General features: G+C 40.4%; 1 protein-coding gene across 2 annotated transcripts in view; it reads left to right on the forward strand.

Moving 5' to 3' along the window:
* The first annotated feature begins 14,260 nt into the window (after positions 1 to 14,260).
* The window catches only part of NR2C2 (nuclear receptor subfamily 2, group C, member 2), an 86,748-nt gene continuing 81,375 nt past the window's right edge, over positions 14,261 to 19,633 (forward strand). Inside the window, exon 1 of one of the 2 annotated variants that reach the window (XM_011950684.1) lies at positions 14,261 to 14,344. In XM_011950684.1, the coding sequence (XP_011806074.1) occupies positions 14,285 to 14,344 (60 nt within the window). In that variant the 5' untranslated portion in view covers positions 14,261 to 14,284. The remainder of the gene's footprint in view (positions 14,345 to 19,633) is intronic. The other variant, XM_011950685.1, reaches the window with a different exon arrangement.

Here is a 19,633-nt window from a genome sequence, read left to right on the forward strand (position 1 = left end):
CGGCCCGGCCGGCGCAAGGGTGGGGGCGGAGGGGGAATGGCCGCGGCCCCGCCTCACAGTTGGCCCTCCGCCAGCGCCGCCATTTTGTTCTCGACGGAGATGGCTCTGGCTGGGCGGGCTCCCTTCCTCCTTATCCTTCTCCTCCCTCTTGCAGTCCCTTCTTCCCTCTCTCCCGGGCTTTTCACCCCTCCGCTTCTAGTCCGCCTTTGGCGGCCGCCTCAGCCCAACCGCCGTTTTTTCTGAAGGGGTGGGTAAAGGAAAAGGAGGAAGGCGGGTGCGAGGTGCCACCTCGTGAGCGACTGATGGGCTGACCAATTGGCGCCCGGATAGGAGGGTCGGGTCCTGTGGCACAGCCCCCATGATCTTTGCTGATTGGCTAAGGCGAAAGAGGGCGGTCCTTGTGGGGCGCGGGAGCCCTGGCGGGGCGGGAGTAGAGGCCAGGGCGCGGAGTGGGGCCGGGTCGGTGGGGGCGGGGCCGGAGGCGGGGCGCGAGGGGCGCGGCCGGGTGGAGAGGCCGGCGCCCGGCCCTGGGTCTAGAGGTGGGCAGCTTCCCTCCGCCTGGAATGCGTCCAGAATGAGTACAGAAGAACAATAGTAATAAAGGTGATGAAGCATTTCGAGTCCACGATGCGCTCTCGTGGGAAGAGATTTTCGGAACCAGGACACCTTTCAGGGCTCCTGCTCGTTATTTCGGAGCGGCCTTGGCGCATCCCCTAATGAAGCTCAATGTTATCGACTGTAAATGGGTAGCATGGGCGTTCTTGCCAGGCGGGACCTCTCTTCTGAGCATTGTTTGTGGGGCTGTTCTCAGAAAATGGAGTCAACGCTACTTTGCGAGCCTCAGAGTCACTTGGAAATGGTGTTATTGTTAAAAATGGTATTACAGCCACCAGGGGAGGCAAGCTTAAGGGTAGGGTTTGAGAGAGCACAATTCGGGGGTGATTCTCTTCTCATTCGTTCACTGAATACATGTTGACTTAGTTTTTTAGGCACTAGGGGTACATCTGGAGAACCAGCTGTACAAGACCCCCCTGCCTTACTAGAGTTGGGGGCTGGGAGGTGAATAGACAAAGAAATAATTCCAGAGAGTCATAAGTTCTGTGAAAGAAACGAAGCCAAATGACCTGCTGAAGAAGACCTGAGGCATTAATTTAGATGGAATGGTCAGGGTGGCGTCTCTGAGCAAGTGCTGTTTGAACAGAGGAACCCAAGGAAGGAATAGCATTCCAGACAGGACAGCCCGTGTAACGGCCCTGGAGGAAGAGCGTTTAATGTGACGAGAACTGGCTGCTTGTGGCTGGAGAGTTGGTTGAAACTAGTAATTGTCCATTATCCCACTCTGTCTCCAGGCCAGAGGCTGTGACATAATAGCAACGGTAGTGGAGAAACAAATCTTCAATATAATAATAAGAAAGTCGAGAAAGATACAGCCTTCATATGAATTGCTGATGAATACAAGACTTGGGAGGAGGGCCTTAGAAACTCACTTTACTTCCAGATTGAAATCCTTCGTCAGCCTCATATATATATTTTCAATTCATCAGTATTTCCTGAGTGCTACGAATACTCCAGGCACTATGTGCTAGGCTGGGAATACAAAAATGACTAAGACACTGGTCCTCAAACATGTGAATATGATTGATTGATTGATTGAGACCAGAGTCTCACTCTGTCGCCCAGACTGGAGTTGAATATAATTCTGTGTGTGTGAGTTTTCTGTCTCTTGAGATAGAGATATGTATACACATATATATACAGACATAAAATGTTTTAGTGTTGTGGTTAGCAACTCCCAACTTTTAGTAGCAGTGTGATTTTGCTAGGAAAGCTACCTTTCCTAGCCTCACTGTCCTCATCTGGACAATAATAGAACCTTCCTTCTAGAACTGAGGATTAAATGAATTAATGTAAATAATAGAGCTTAGAAAAGTGCCTGACGTATAGTAAATACTGTGTAAATAGAGTTATTGTCATTATGAAGTACTGGTATAGACATTGGACTAAGTGATATAAACAATGAAATTTTTATGCAGTGTGGTGTAGGAGCAAAAACAATAGATTCAAACACCGAGATAATAGTTTTAGCTCTATGCTTTCAGCTAGTTACATGGCATCCAGGACAACAGTTTAGAAAACAAAATAGTGGAGCTAAATAGTACTAACCAAAGTATAGGATGCTTTATGATTTATAAAACTCTCTTACAGCAGTATGTTGTTCAGGCCCCACCAGAACCCACATAATGGCAGAGGCTTCCTATTCCATGTTTAAAAACCTTTCCAAGGCTTTTCATTATTTTCTTATCTGTGATACCTGGCTCCCTGTGCTCTAGACACACTGGCCTGCCTTCAACTTCCTTGACTAGTGTAACTGACAGTGTAAGCTTACCCCCTACCCCCACCCTACCTCAGATATTGGTTCAAGCATCACTTCTTCAGGGAAGTCCTCCCTAATTCCCATTGCCAGTCTAGATCAGATTCTTTTTATTGTTTCTTTTCTTTATAACCTTTATCTCACTTTATAATTACACACTCCGTGATTATTTGATTAATGTCTGTCCTCACCACACTGTAAGTTGTGAGAGCAGGAATACATTTTGTTCACCATTACTTATCCAGCACTTAGAAGAGTACCTGGCACTATTTGTTGAATGAATTGTTGATAATTTATGGTGTCACTCACTGGTAACTAAGTTGCTGTGCATTAATGGATACCTTTTATGTGAGCCTTTTTGGCAATTCAGATAGCACTGCCAGCAATAATAAGCATGTTATAATATTTGGTTGAATTTAGAAAGTGATTTCTGACAGATATGCCACTGCCTGGAGGCGTAAATATGGATAAAATGACCCATTTCAATAATTTTTCCCACCAATTTTTTTATGATTGAATTGCAAGTTTAACTACATGAAAGTTAATAAGTTAATATGTGAAGAAATAAATAACCCAAACATAATTGTGTTATTTACTTTAACTGAAGAAACAAAGCACCAAGCTAACATGATTTTCTTGAAATCAAATATTCTGATTTTTGTCTCACCATCACAGGGGATTGGAGAGCAAGGAAGAAGCCTTCAGTGGGTTCACAGGGAGTTGGGAATTGAAAGTCTCTGTAGCCATTAATTTGGGATGTTTATCTTTCTAAAGATAAATTGATTCATTTAATGAAATTATTGAAAATCACTTTTTAATTGCTTTACCAAGGCAAAAAGCAAATTTTGTTAAGTATACGTCGTTTGTACTCGAAAGTGTGGTAAATAAAACATTTGTATTAATTTATATTGTAAAACTTTTAAAATAAGATATTGTTATGGTATTTTAAAAATAATAATAGTTTAACTTTATTTTTGGATTTTTTTTTTCTGTCTTGCTCAAAGATTTTTGGTATCACTTGTTCGATTCAACACTTGGATTCCTTGAGCTAATTACTCAGGGTAACCAAATAACTACTAGTTTAGTAAAACAGCTATATATTGTCTTACACCATTAAGTTATTTATTGCTTTCATTAGTTGTATTCACAGTGACTTTGAAGTTTTGTTTTCATAATCATTCCTTTATAGAAAGAAGAAAATCCCTATGTTTAACAACCTCCTCACTTTATGATGATGGCTGGGAATTTTTGTTTTTGTTTTTGAGACGGAGTCTTGCTCTGTCTCCCAGGCTGGAGTGCAGTGCCTCGATCTCAGCTCACTGCAAGCTCCGCCTCCCGGGTTTACGCCATTCTCCTGCCTCAGTCTCCCGAGTAGCTGTTTTTGTATGCTCCTACCACCACACCCAGCTAATTTTTTGTATTTTTAGTAGAGACGGTGTTTCACCATGTTAGCCAGGATGGTCTCGATCTCCTGACGTCGTGATCCACCCACCTTGGCCTCCGAAAGTACTGGGATTACAGGTGTGAGCCACCCTGCCTGGCAGCTAGGAAGTTTTTAGCATCTGTCTTCAAGGAGTGACGTGGCAGGGCAGTGCAGTGACAGAGCTTGTGCTATGAAGGCAGAAAGGCCTGGCTTCAGAACCTGGAGTTGGTAGCCTCTCTGAGGCTTGTAATTCCCCATTTGTCAAACAGGGAGGTGGGAGCCAGCATTGAGTTTGGGGCCAGGGATAGCGGATACTTGTCTGAATGACTTTGAGAACAAGGGAAGTAAGTCTTTGTGGAGCAGCCCTGTCTTCAGCCGTAGCACTGAGCCACTGGCCTCCTGTGTCTAGCTGCCTGAGTGTCTCCACGTATCGAGGGCCCTCCGTTGGGATTTTTGTTGTTGAGTTCTCTTATCTATAAGCCATATGCTCCTTTAGTCCCAAAGGATCTCCTATACAACTATCATCTTAATAAATACCACACAAGGGGAGTCTGTGAAGGAATCCTAGAATCTCAGAATTGGAAGTGGTGTTAGACCTCAAGTCCAGCCTCATGCTTGATGTAAGAATCCTCTGCTAGATTTTCATTTACCTCTTTTTACTTTATTGCTAATTATGAAGGCCTTAAATGATGCTTTTTTCTTCCCTGTGTGATCATCATATTTAACCTAATGGATACATTTGTGCTCCTGTTACACATTATAAAAGATATGTTCTTCCTTATTCATTGGAGGTTTGCTTGTCTTCAACCTAACATGCCAGAGGCTGAGATTCTCTGTCATTCTCTCCCATCCTGCCATTCTTTCCCCATATCCCACTACTGCTACCCGAGGTAGCAGGCCTACTCCCCTTGCTCACTTCAGGTCCTGAGCGCTGGAGAGTAATGCAGCAGGAGCTCTATACCAAACGGAAGAACTGCCTGGGAACAGCTCAACTAGCACAGCTCAAAAATGATGAGGAGCGGGAATGAGTAGAGGGATGAAAGCCAGATCAGGGCATTGGCATAGGCATTTGTTAAGGGGACAATAAATGTAGATGCAGACCCCTGGTACCTGGAAGTCTTAGAATAGAAGGATGGGAGGTGAATTGTTAAGGACAGAAAGGGAATAGGCTAGCTCAGACACCTAACTGTTTTTTCTGAGTTTCCCTTGGACTCCAGTTGGCCTGTAATGATAAAAGTCAGCCTCAGGGGCAAAGCGTGATTTTTTAGGGGCAATAAAAAGTACTTCCTCCACTATAATAAGAGGCCTGAAGTCCTTTAATAGGAGGTGAAACTTTCTATTCCATAATTATTAACAATAACCCCAAAGATTCTAATCCCTGAAGTGTTAACATATAGATGGAGAGGAATTTCATTCCAAGAGCCCAAGTGTAAAAGAATATTTCCCCCTGTTTGGGTTGGTGAGAGTTATGAGAAAAGGTCTTGGGGCCTGGAAAATGGTGTGACTGCTACTGAAAACTGAAGAGGAGAAATGAGAAGCTGGTAGGGCTAGACTCAAGCTTGAAGGCTTCCTGGTTTTACAGCGAGCCGCTTTATTTACCTTTGTTGTTCATATATTGATAAAACCTATGCAGGGGAGAAAAGTTTCCTACCTGACTGCCCACTGATGTTCCTTGAAAAGAAAGATACACGTATGGCCTGGCGTGGTGGCTCACCCCTGTAATCCCAGCACTTTGGGAGGCCAAGGCAGGTGGATCACTAGGTCAGGAGTTCAAGACCAGCCTGGCCAAGGTAGTGAAACCCTGTCTACTAAAAGTACAAAAAATTAGCAGCGCGTGGTGGCGGGCACGGTGGTGGGCACCTGTAATCCCAGCTACTGGGGAGGCTGAGGCAGGAGAATTGCTTGAACCTGTGAGGTGGAGGTTGCAGTGAGCCGAGATCACGCCACTGCACTCCAGCTGGGCAACAGTGTGAGACTTCATCTCAAAAAAAAAAAAAAAAAGCTGAGGCTGGATGGCCCTTGAGAAGTTACACAATACTAGCAGGCTTCATGCTGCATTTCCTCCAGTGGTATTTGTTGTATAGTGAGTCTGATTAGGTATTATTTCTAGAACGTTTTGGGTATGTCATTTGTACCACACTCGTTCTTTTCCCCTTTCCCCCCACTATAGTGTCTGTAATGATACAACATCTTTTTATTAGGTCGATAAGATGACTAACCCTGGAATTACTAAAAAGTCGTCTTTTAATTGATTGCTTTACCAAGACTAAAAGCAGATGTCACAAAGTATATATCAGCTCTTAACTGGAAAGGCTAATAATTAGACTGTGTTGTTGACTTATTTAATATAATACAGATTTTTAAAAATAAAATGTAAATTTGTAATATATCTCTTTTCTAAAGAAGTAAGCAATGTACTTTCTTGAGAATAAAAATTAAAAATAGATAAAAGTGAAACAGTTAATTTTTAAAAATAGTAAAATTTTCAAACGAAGAAAAGATAGCAGTGCATCAAAAGGCATGTGTGAAAATGTTCATAGGAGCACTAATCATAAGGACTCCAAACTAGAAACAATCTAAATGTTCATCACCTATAGAATGGAGAAATAAATTGGGCATAGTCATACATTAGAATACTGTACAACAGTGAAAACGGATTCACTTCTCATGGTTATTACAAAAATAATGTTGGGCAAAGGAAGCCAGACACACCAAAAAGTGTATTATAAACAGTGCAATAGTATTATAAAGTAATGCCAATAGTGTAAAAGTCAGGAGAGGGAAGAGAAGTCAATGACTATGGGAAGAGGTGTGAGAGGGACTTTTGGGGGTATTGGTAATGTCTTGTTTTCTGATCTGAGTGGCATTTACATGTGTGTTCTGTGTGTTCAGTTAGTGAAAATTCATCAAACTGTTCATTTATGATTTGTGCCTTTTTTGTTTTTGTTTTTTGGAATGGAGTCTCCCTCTGCTGCCCAGGCTGGAGTGCAGTGGTACGATCTTGATTCACTGTAGTCTCCACCTCCCAGGTTCAAAGGATTCTCGTGCCATAGCCTCCTGAGTAACTGAAACTACACGCGTGTGCCACCATGCCCAGCTAATTTTTGTATTTTAGTAGAGACGGGTTTTCACCATGTTGCCCAGGCTGGTCTTCAACTCCTGAGCTCAGGCAATCCACCCACCTCAGCCTCCCAAAGTGGTAGGATTACAGGCAGGAGCCACTGAGCCTGGGTGATTTGTGCCCTTTTGTATTCGCGTGTTGTAGTTAAGTAAAAAGTTTTACTTAAGATAGTAAAATTATCTTCACTATTTTAATTAATGTGATTATCATGTAGGTTTAAGTTTTAAGGGAAGAATGCGTTCAAGGTTCTAAAAGAACTGCCATGGTACTACCTGGGTGGAGCAGCCTCAGAAATATCCGTTAGCAATACTGAAACATAAGTCACATATTAGGACTTAGTGGTTGTGTATATCAGTTGTTAAATGATCTAGCTTATTGATGTAAGCAGTTTGTTCCCATAGATAATTCTTTCCTGTCACTTTTTTTTTTCCATTCCCTCCTTAACTTCCTTTTTTCTGGGAAATTATTTTGAAGGGCACTGTGATCTAGAGGGAATGTTGCAATTTTAGAATCAAAGAGGCCTGAGTTGGAATCCTAGCTCCATCACTTACTAGCTGGATGATTTGAAACAAGTTGTAAGTGCTGAGTTTCAGTTTTTTCCGTCTTCATTGGTGAGCCAATACTACATACTCAGAAGGTATGCTAAGGATTAAATCATGCCTAGTTTGATTTAAAGTACATCATGGATGTCCAGAGAATTTATCCTGCTTTTCCTTCCATCCATCTACCCTGGCTCTTACTGATAGATATGAAGAAAGTCCACAACACCCTTACACTTGGGCTCTTGGTAGAATGAGAAAATATCATCCACAGTATACAGTGACTTTTTTAGGGGAGGTATCCACACAGAAAATTGTAGAACTGCCCTGGTACTATAAATATGTAAGAACTTCATTTAGGTGAAAGCCACTTCTCTTCCCTACTAGTCACTCACCCCACCTTGCCACTCCTAGCATATACATATCATTGCTGCCCTTTTTTACAGTTCAGACTTTGAATATGGAAGAAATAACTTTCCTATGGAGGGGCACAATGGACAAGAAACTACCTGACCCTAAAGCTAAGTAAACTTTGAGTCTAAATAATAGCTGGCTTTCCGTTGACAGGAAGTATACCTAAACTTAACCTTAGAGGCATCCCAGTGAGTATCTTTTCTGTTGATGAACATTTGTATTACACTAAACCTGCCACTTGAATTTAATTTTCTACTTTCAAGTCTTGATCTATGATTGCAAGTTTCAAAAGCTATGTATTTCTTATTTTTTATCCTCTCTCAGGCTGTCTAAATCCTTCCATTTTTATTCTCCCATGAATATGAACAGACTTCTAACAATCAGAATAATTAGACTTATACTGAATACCTTGTACCTATCAAAAGTTTTATGCCCAGTAGTATTTTGCAAGTAGTTATTAGATATTGGTTTATTTTTAAATATTTGTAAGATTTTATCCAAATTTAGCCCCATTGTTTTACCCAGTTGTACAGTTTAACAGGGCAGATTACAAATGCTTTGTGTGTGTGTTTATTTTTTTTATTATTTGAGACAGAGTTTTACTCTTGTGGCCCAGGCTGAAGTACAGTGGCTGAATCTCAGCTCACTGCAACCTCTGCCTCCTGGATTCAAGCCATTCTCCTGCCTCAGCCTCAAACAGCTGGGATTACAGGCATATGCCACCATGCCTGGCTCATTTTGTATTTTTAGTAGAGATGGAGTTTCTCCATGTTGGTCAGGCTGGTCTCGAGCTCCTGACCTCAGGTAATCCACCTGCCTTGGCCTCCCAGAATGCTGGGATTACAGATGTGAGCCCCTGCGCCTGGCTGTATGTGTGTGTTTACACTACTTCCATGTGTATATAGTTAAATTTCATGTGAGCCTTATGTCAAAATGAGAGACCTATTCCTAATCATAATACGCATTTTACAGTTTGAGTTACTTTCAGATTTCTTTGAGAAAGCAAAAGTGGCACCATCACCTTTCACCAATAATAGCTACCATGTGTTGCATTTCTATGTCCCAAGCACAATACATACACATTTAAGATCTAATCTTCACGGTAACCTCATATGGTCAGTATCTGAGAAATCGACTTAGTGCCTGAGCCTCAGAACCCAATATAGTTGTTTAGCTAAGGAAGTACCAAGACCGTAGATACATTGCATGTTACATTTATAAGCCATGTAACACATAAATATGGATGATTTGAACCAGTTGATTGTGGATGTAAAGGCAGGCTCACTCATTCCTGTTAATGAAAGCAGAGTCTCCTTGTCCCAGGACTTGTTCATTGTTATCTGAAACTGGAGATTCAGGTGTTTCCAGAGCCAAGCTTTTCACTGCAGTGAAGTCTGTGCCCTACTTCACTAAAGAAACTCTGGTTGCAAGGTTTAGTTAGCTATCGCTTTGTGAGCCTGGAAGAGCTAATTCAAAGTAATTGTGTTCTCTGCTTTTTTGTTGTTGATAGGGTGATATTGATGCTCTTGGATTTGAAAGAATTTCTTATAAAACCTGTGACATGAGGCCAGCCAAGTATGATTTACTGCTATCATTCTATGGTCTGTATTACAATTATTTTTTTTAGAGATAAGGAGTCATGATGTTGCCCAGGCTGGATATGAAATAGTTTTTTTTATACTGTGCCCTGTTGTCATTTGTGTGCTATCCAGAAAAAACACACTAAGAATCCGCCTTCATCTGTAGACTTTACTATTGCTACTACTTCCTAACTGGCCTCCCGTCTACAGTCTCTGTCTTTTCTATCATTTCCACACTGCAGTCTAAATTTTTTTTTTTAAGATCCAGATATGAGTGCATCATTTTTCTGCCAAACTCCTGATAATTCTCCCTTGTCTACCGTGTCAGCCTCTCTCCTTCCCTGGTCTCTGTAATAATTCCAAACTATATTGCCTGTGATTCCTCAGATAGGCCATTCTTCCTCATACCTGCCAGTTTCGTATGAGCTGTCCTCTCTGCTTAGAACTCTCTTGTCATCCATCTGTCTTTCCTTGCTAAGTTTCCATTTTTCCTTCAAGACCTAGGTTAAATAATTCCTCTCATGTAACATTTTCATTGGTTCTCACAGGCAGAGCTAAATGTGTTTTCCCTGGGACATTCATAGCATTTACTTTGCATAGATTTGCACAGTTTCCTTCGTAAGTTCATCAAGAACAAGGACTGTTTATTTTCCTCTTCCTCTTCCTTGTTGTTCATTCTCAGCAGTCAGCTCATTGTGCTGAGTTCATGGAAGTTATTTAATAAGCACTGATGGAGGTGGTTGGACTTGATTAGTAAAATCACCAGAGGAACATCTTCTGTAGCACTTTTTGTTTTTTAACTGAAAGTACTCAGTATTATACTTCTTTTGGTAGCTAATCAGGTTCTTTCCCCTAAACATTATTGTGGGGGTGGGAAGCAGTCTTTGAGGATTGATAAACTGAATGGGTCAAGTACTAGCCTTTAAGACTCAGGTTTCTGTACCAAAAGCGAGTTTAGTGTTCTGTCCACAGTGCTTGTTAATATAATGCCTGTGTATAGTAACCACTTAGTGTTAGTTACTGCTGTTAGTGTTATGCTTGGCTCTACCAGCCAAGAAGGTTGTTTTTAAAAGCTTTATTTCTATACTTTGTAGTATCAAAACAATAGGATTTTTTTTTCTTTTTTTTTTTTTTTCCAGATTGGCTGGGTGCGGTGGCTCACGCCTGTAATCCCAGCACTTTGGGAGGCTGAGGTGGGTGGATCACGAGGTCAGGAGATTGAGACCATCCTGGCCAACATGGTGAAACCCTGTCTCTACTAAAAATACAAACATTAGCTGGGCGTGGTGGTGCATGCCTGTAATCCCAGCTACTCGGGAAGCTGAGGCAGGAGAGTCACTTGAACCAGGGAGTCGGAGGTTGCAGTGAGCCGAGATCGCGCCCCTGCACTCCAGCCTGGCAACAGAGCAAGACTCCGTCTCAAAAAATACATACATATAAAATTGTGCTACTGAAGATAGTTTTTCAAACTACATATAGACACAACCCACTGTTCCTTGGAGTCTCTTATTCTAGTGGGACATCTCCTAATTGATAGCCATTGTCTGGTGGTACTTTTTCAAAGATGTATGACCTTCTCACTGTGTGATCTTTCTGTCTCTAGGACCGCCTATGGCTGCGGTAGCAGTGAGAGAAGCTCTCAGGTGAGAGGCTTATCCCCTGATGTTACCTTTTTAGTCTGGGTGCATTTTAGTTAAATGTCCACCCTGCCCCACTTCCCTGACATCACTTGAGGATTTTGTTTTACTTCTTACATTGTGATAACCTGGAAGAAAAAGCCTCTGTCTTCCTTTTTTATATATGAGAATAGGATATGGTTTATGACTTATTTTCAAAAGTAATAGAAAGTATTTTTTGAAACTACTTCTCACTCCTCTGACTGGATTTAAGTCTTTATTGAAAGCACTTGCTTTAACATAGTTTCTCTTTCAATTTCTCTCTCACTCTTAGTCTCATTTTTTTGTTTCTGCTTGTTTTTCCAGAAGGTGCACATTCCTCCTTGTTCATTTTTAAGCGGCTTCCAAAGCTGCTGTTGATGATGCCTGACGCTGCTTTGAAGGCAGAAAACCAACAGTGAGATCAAGAATTGTAAGAATTCAAGTGTATAAAGAAAGGTTGCTGCTCAATTCAAGTGTATAAAGAGAGGCGTTTAAGATGATCCAGGAAGTTGGTGTGGGAGAACAAGGTGGGGGGCACTTGTCCTATCAGAGAGCAAGACTTACGCTAACACTGCAGTAAAAAGATAGTGTTGGTGACCAAGAGAAAGACAAAGAGAACTTAGTGGAATAGAATAGAGAACCTACAGTTATATCCACATATATAGGAAAAACAGAGATATGGCAGACATGGCATTTCAGATCAGTGGAGAAAAGGATGGATTTTCCCCATGTAGATAATCTGTTTTCCAGAACTATTTCTTGAACAGAAAATGGAAAATGGGTTATCTACATGGGAAAAAAATTAGTTGTATCCTTATTTCTCATCAAATTCAAGAATCAATTTGCAGATGGATTGAGGACTTAAATATGAGGGACAAAACTCATATTTCTAAGAAAATATATACAATTATATTCCTGGGATAGGACAGGATTTTCATAAATAAAAGTACAATCTGTAAAAGAAAATAAGGATAAATTTAGCCTTATTAAATTTAAGGACATCTGTTCATCAAAAGACGCCTTAAAGTAAACAGATGAACCACAGAGTGGGTGAAGATATTTATAACATACCAACAAAACATTCACGTCCAGAATACTTAGCTTTTCTAAACTTAAACAGATTTACTGCTGCTTCTCTGTGACATAATATCTGTAGTCACCTGTTGTTAGATTTATCTTGGGATCCTAAGCCCTACCTGAAGTTGATTGATCCTGCAAATTTAGTGTTAAAGTGAATTATTACAGAAAAGTTTCTGTACTAGGCCTCCATTAAATCAGATTGTCATCTATAAAATCCGCTTTGACTCATAATTTGATGTATCAAGCCACCTCTTTTAGGGAACCCAATAGAAAGATACACCTTTCTAATATTCTGTTGTTTCTACACTATTTAATAATATTTTCCTAACAGTATTTCTGTAATAATTCAAATTCACATATTTCTTGCATTGTTAATAATAGGAGAAATTTTATTGACATCTAAAAGTGATAAAAATTATTAGTTGCAGCCATATGTTTAGATTTATTTTTTTAATGTATGGTACCTATTGGCTATCCATTTCTTTAAAAATTCTTATTTTCTATTTTGAGGAAGAATCGAACTCTAGACTTTTACATGTAATACTTGCATTTTTAACAAGTCAGTTGACTTTTCTGGTACACTTAAAGATGCCTTTTCCTTCCGTCTCCATTAGTTGTAACCAAACTATAGCAAGAAAAAAAGACCAAAATGTATCTTTGTGTTTTTTTCTAGAAACAAATAAAAGTTAAGTTTTTACCATCTATTAAAAGAATAAACATTACCTCCTCAATTTCAGACCTAGTCATATTTTGTGAAAGTGAATCACTGATACTGGTGGTCTGGTGTCATTGTAGCAGTTGGTACGGTATCTGCTGTCAAGGATTTTGACTCCTTGAAGGCAGGAGCCGGGTCTTTCATATTTGTCAGTCACAGTTTCATCCTCCTGTTTCTTTCTCTTAGCATTCTGGCCATAAAATATGTGAATTCGAATTATCATAATAGAGGTGGCTATCTAATAATAAATAGAATGATGTAGAAAGTTACCAGAGAGTTATAAAGCTTCATAGACAGCAGTGATTATAATACTTTAGATAGGAACTACAGAAAAATATTTTGTAAAATTGCATTGCAAGATAATCCACTTTGTGATTGAGGGAGAGCAGGCAAGTGAACTGTATTCTTCTATTTGCACACTCAGTAATACTATATAGTTTTTATATCTAAATTTTGGAAATAGATTTGAGCTTTGTTCTCCTGTGGACCATGGGACCTACACAGTCAATAGTGAATTGTCCAGGAATTGGGTCTAGATTTTACTGAATTTTTTGCGGTAGAGCCTTTGAAAGGGCTTAGGAATTATTCAGGAGAGCTGTCTCATGACCGGAAGAGACCAGGTGTCTGCTCCTTCAGCAATGCTGGTACTCAAATGTCTTGACCCAGGGGACTAGCACACTCTTTGATCTTTAGATGATCTTTCTAAATTTTTACGAATAATGACATCAAATCTATTTTTGCTGCTAGTAGAAAGCCTAATTATCTAGTTTTGTAATTTAGTGAGGATTTAATATAAATTAATATATGTATAGGTACCATATTCTTGTTGGCACACTTTAGTAATGCAGTCTCTTCGCTTCTTGCTTTGTTAGTGATAGTATTTGCTTTTCAACCTATGAGTGAGGTATGTTAGCATCAACAGGGTTTTGCTTCACTTTGCCACTACTACAAGAAGTATGATTGATGATAGCAATCTAGGGCTCTATCCAGAGTTGATGTCGCACCTTTCTCAGATACCCACCTCCTTATTTAGCATACTGTGACAGGGAGCTGTCCAAAAAGGTGTGATTCCCACCTCTCTGTTACAACCCTGGAGACCTAATAAATTTCCAAATTCATCTTTGTCTGTACTTGTCAGTGGAAGTTTCTACATTGAAATGTTTCTACAAATTAATGTTGGTACCTGTAACTGAAGGAGCTGGTGCAGTATATACAGCTATGTCTAGCCTGCTAGGTCTGTGTGCTACAGAGGACAAAATCCACACAAGACAGTACCATAGATAAGTTTTGATTACTAATATTTTTCAAGTAGCCTGGTTTCTCCCTACCTGATAGAAGTTGCTACATCTTTCCAAACAGGTTCTCTAATGATCTTGCTTCACCATGGCTACAAATATGGAGGGGCTGGTTCAGCACAGAGTGGGGACCCATCAGGTGGCTGAGGTGAGTGACAGGGGCTAGCACGGTAGCTGGCCCTCACTTTTGAAAGGAAAGAAAAATCAGTGTGCTCATTTTTTTCAAAACAGTCCCTTGGAGATAGGTCAGCATATGATATGTCCTAGGGTGGTGTCATGGAAGAAAAAAATGACAAGAATGTTTATTTGTAACTTTTTTTTTTTTTTGCATGAGTAGGGTGGCCTATCTGCTTTTAATAAGGTGACTTGAACTTTTACTTTGAACCAAAAACTGGTAGAATCTGATTCTTACTGAACCTGGTGGGTATAGTTTAAACTTCGAGTCTCTCAGTTTCTCATACACTTGATTCTTTGTTAATACTATGGAATAGTAGAAGGCTGATTATGTCCATTTAGCAGTCATTGACCATTTGCCATGGACCAGGGATTGTACTAAGTGCTGAGATATATGGGGGTGAATGAGTCGTGGATTGTTCCTTTAGTGATCTCGAGGCCTAGTTAAGAAGTTATTATAAAATAGGTTGAGAAATATAATTCCATGTGAGGGATTTGATCCTGGAGGTGGGTCTTCCATGATGAGTAAGCATTTGTCAGACCCAGGTAAGTGGGATGGGGAACTTTGTGACAGATTCTGGGGAGAGCATCCTAAGTCAGAAACCTATGTAAAAGGACATAGGCATTAAGTAGCTTGGTATGTGCAGGCAACTTGACATGAAATGCATAGTAAAGCTACAACACTAGTAGCATACTTTGGCCATTCATTCTGTACCATGCCCTATCCTAGGGCTTTAATCCTCACAATAACTGTCTGAGGTTGCTACTACCAGTATTACCATTTAGTAGGTAAGGAAACCAAGTCTCAATAGATAATTAGCCAAAGGCACTCTGTAGCAGGACAAGATGCTGAGGCAGGTGTGTTCACTTCCAAAGCTCCGATTAACCATGGGTCCTACTGCAACCAGGAGCCAAAAGGTTGAGATTCACATTTTTTAATAATGCTCATATTTCTAGGGCAAAGACACAAATTTACATTCACAGAGGATTTTTTTAAACAAAAACTAAGTATACATGTGCCAGTTTAAACCGGTAAAAATGGTGAGCAGATTTTTAGATCAACCATTAACTTCAAGGCAGCAGTATAACTAGTTACCTACCCCCCTCCCCACCCAGCAAATAATGGTTAATATTAACTGAAAATGAAAGAAGAAAGATTTGACAAATATTTTAACATTATATTTTTGAATGGGCTCTCAGAGTTATACAAGTATTGGGATTAAAATGCTTGTGCAACAAGTCCTCATTTGACGTTGTCAGTGGGTTCTTGGAAACCAGCTTTAGGTGAAACCAAATATAACAAAACCAGTTTTACCCTAGGCTAATCAAGAGTTAGGTTCCTATGGCATATTTCTGGTCAAAAAAAAATCAAATTTCTAAAGATACAGAACACCTCTAATATTAAATATTGAAATAAATGTGAGCTATACATACATTTAAGATTAAAGACTATTAACAACAAAATTATTTACCCAATTTTTGGTGAATCAGTGAGTGACAGCAGTCATAGTGGTGGTGGATTATATTAAGGAATAATTCTTTGTAAAGCAAAAGTTGTCAGTACCTCCTGCCACTATGCAGTCAATCACAGGTATGACAGGCTCACTGAGTGCTTTTTTTTTTTTTTGAGACAGAGTCTTGCTCTGTCACCAGGCTGGAGTGCAGTGGCGCCATCCCGACTCACTGCAGCTCTGCCTCCCGGGTTCAAGCAATTCTCCTGCCTCAGCCTCCAGAGTAGCTGAGATTACAGGCATGTGCCACCACGCCCAGATAATTTTTATATTTTTAGTAGAGACGGAGTTTCACTATGTTGGCCAGGATGGTCTCGGTCTCTTGACCTTGTGATCCACCTGCCTTGGCCTCCCAAAGTGCTGGGATTACAGATGTGAGCCACCACGCCCGGCCTTACTGAGTGCCTTCTTACTGCATAGTTTATTGTCATGCATTTGGTATGATTACTGTAGACTTTATGAATTTTTATTTTACAATAATTTATATTCATTTCCCAACCCACTTATTCCAGTTCAGGGTGATAGGTGGCAGGATCCTGTCCTGGAAGCTCAGGGCACAAGGCAGAAACCCTCCTGGTCAGGACACCATCCTGTCACAGGGTGTACTCACACACATACACTCACTCAGACTGGGATAATTTAGACACACCAAGTCGTCTCACATGCACATCCTTGGCATGTGGTGGGGGAAGCCAGAATACCTGCCGAGAACCCATGCAGACATGGGGAGAACATACAAACTCCCCACAGACAGTGGCCCCGGCCTGGAATCACTTTTTTTTCTCATCAACATTATAATGAAACAGCATTATTTGAAGACTCCCATATTTATTTGTTGCTTTATTTTGTGATAGGAATAATTACCTTGAAAATAATTGTTAATTTTTCAAATATCTGTGTTTCCACTTGAGGCTGATTTGGAAACTACTATATAGATTGCTACCCTAAGAGGCCATCATTCTTTCTTTTTCTTTCTATATCACAAGTCATCAGGCAACATCATTAATTCTTTAGGAAAGAGGTTAATATAGGCTAATGTAAGTTCTTTGTATGCATTCAAAAAGTTTGCTAGCTAAAATTTTCTGCCAAATACCTTATTTCCTTCAGGCAGTAGAATTTCATATATTAACTTAGTGCAACTGTTGTTTCCCATGGCAAAAAGAAAAAGGCATTTTTAGAGACTCAAAATAATGAAAGGCAGTCTCAATTTTGAATGCAAAAGCAATCCTTCTGTTTAAAATATTTCCTAGATTACCTTGCTGTGTGTTTTTTTTGTTTGTTTGTTTTGTTTTGTTTTTTGAGATGGAGTTTCGCTCTTGTTGCCCAGACTGGAGTGCAATGGCATGATCTCAGCTCACCACAATGTCCGCCTCCCGGGTTCAAGCGATTCTCCTGCCTCAGCCTCCTGAGTAGCTGGGATTACAGGCGTGGGGCACCATGCCTGGCTAATTTTTTGTATTTTTAATAGAGATAGGGTTTCACCTTATTGGCCAGGAAGGCTGGTCTTGAACTCCTGACCTCAGGTTATCTGCCTGCCTCAGCCTCCCAAAGTGCTGGGATTACAGGCATGAGCCACCGTGCCCGGCCCCTCAGTGTTATTTTAAGGAATAAGTATGTATTTGTGTCCTTTGAATTTTTGAGCTTAGTGATTTTAAACTGCATATAATAACTATGTGTAATATTTGATGAGCTAAATGGGTGAGAGGGCCTACACTTCATCATTTTAATGCTAAGGAGTAATGGAGGGGAATAAAGTATCCAAATTGAGAGATAATTTTTTTTTTTTTTTTTTTTTTTGAGACGGAGTCTCGCTCTGTCGCCCGGGCTGGAGTGTGGTGGCCGGATCTCAGCTCACGGCAAGCTCCGCCTCCTGGGTTCCCGCCATTCTCCTGCCTCAGCCTCCCGGGTAGCTGGGACTACAGGCGCCGCCACCTCGCCCGGCTAGTTTTTTGTATTTTTTAGTAGAGACAAGGTTTCACCGTGTTAGCCAGGATGGTCTCGATCTCCTGACCTCGTGATCCGCCCGTCTCGGCCTCCCAAAGTGCTGGGATTACAGGCTTGAGCCACCGCGCCCGGCAATTGAGAGATAATTAACAGTCAGTTTTGGATAATTGTTTACTCAATCAGCAGATAATGAAGGAGCATACCTGTTCTCTTCCTGTAGGCCAGGGAGGATATGCTGGTGGATAATAGTACAGGGCTTTTGCTCTCCCAGAGCTCTCTAATGGGATAAGCCCAAGATAGACTACACTGGTTGAATAGGAAAAGACAGGATAATGGTAGAAAGAGACTCTATCGAGTGGGATTTTGAGCCATGAGATCAGACAGATTGGGGTTTAAATCCTCCTCTCTATTAAACAATCAAAAAATTCAGCTAGATGTGGTGACGCCTTCCTATATGGTCTCAGCTACTCTGGAGGCTGAGGTTGGAGGATCGCTTGATCCCAGGAGTTCAAGACTACAGTGAGCTATGATCATACCACTGCACTGCAGCCTGGATGACAGAGTGAGAACCTGTTTCTAAAATAATTCGTTTTAGAAATGAACTTAGTAAGTGCCATGCATTTTTGCTCCATGAAATACAGCAACATTGTGGATTATGTAAATGGTGTTCTCTAGAGTCCCTGCGTTCAACTTTTTTCTCTATAGACGACCTAAGTGGGCAAATACCAAGGTAAACTACAAAAGTTGGGTGATACGAAATAACTTGATGTCCTATAATGTGCTCAAATTTAGTTATTCAGAGAGACAGTTGAATATAGTGATCAACAGTGTAGACTCTGGAGCCAGATTGCCTAGATTTAAATCCTGGCCCTGCCACTTGAAAGCTGTGTGACCTCTCTGTTTTTTGGAATTGTTAATAAGGAATTGGTATTAACTTTTCTTTAAAAATCTTGTAGAATTAGCAGAGAAGCCATCTGGGCCTGGCCTTTTCTTTTCAGATAATTTTTGGATTACTAATTCAGTCTTTACTTGTTACAGGTCTGTTCATATTGTCCATTTCTTCTTGAGTCAGTTTCAGTAATTTGTCTTTTTGGGACTTTGTTCCTTTCATCTAAGTTATCTAATTTGTTGGTGTACAGTTCTTCATAGCATTCCTTTATAATCTTTTTTATTTCTGTAAGGTCAGTGGTAATTTATCCTGTTTCATGATTCTAGTAATTTAAGTCTGCCCTCTTTTTCTGGTCAATCTAGCTAACGGTTTGTCAACTTGATTGTTTTCAACAAACCAGCTTTTTGGTTTAATTGATTTTCTCTATTTTTCTATTTTCTGTTTCATTAATTTTCGTTAAAAACCACAGTGAGATACTATTTCACATCCACTAGAATGACTAGCATATAAAAATCAGATGGTAAACATTGGAAAGGAAGTGGAAAAATTGGAAACCTCTTACGTTGCTGGTGGGAATGTCAGCCAAATGTCCATTAACAATGAAATGACTGTGAAACTTGATTTTAAAAAACAATGTGGTTCATTTTTTAGAAAAGGAATAGCTGAGAATGGGAGAGATGAGATAGCAGATGATAATTGGTAACCAAAGCAGTGAGAGCTTGAATCATGTCTAACACTGAAATTAATTTTGCTTTTCATATATTAAAGGAATTAAATTTTCTCAAGGAGCTTCAGTATTTTTTAAGCATTTAAGATTTCCCCAGCCGGGCGTGGTGGCTCAAGCCTGTAATCCCAGCACTTTGGGAGGCCGAGATGGGCGGATCACGAGGTCAGGAGATCAAGACCATCCTGGCTAACA

Source organism: Colobus angolensis, unplaced genomic scaffold, assembly GCF_000951035.1.
Source record: "Colobus angolensis palliatus isolate OR3802 unplaced genomic scaffold, Cang.pa_1.0 Scaffold31, whole genome shotgun sequence".
In the NCBI taxonomy this organism is placed as follows: Eukaryota; Metazoa; Chordata; class Mammalia; order Primates; family Cercopithecidae; genus Colobus; species Colobus angolensis.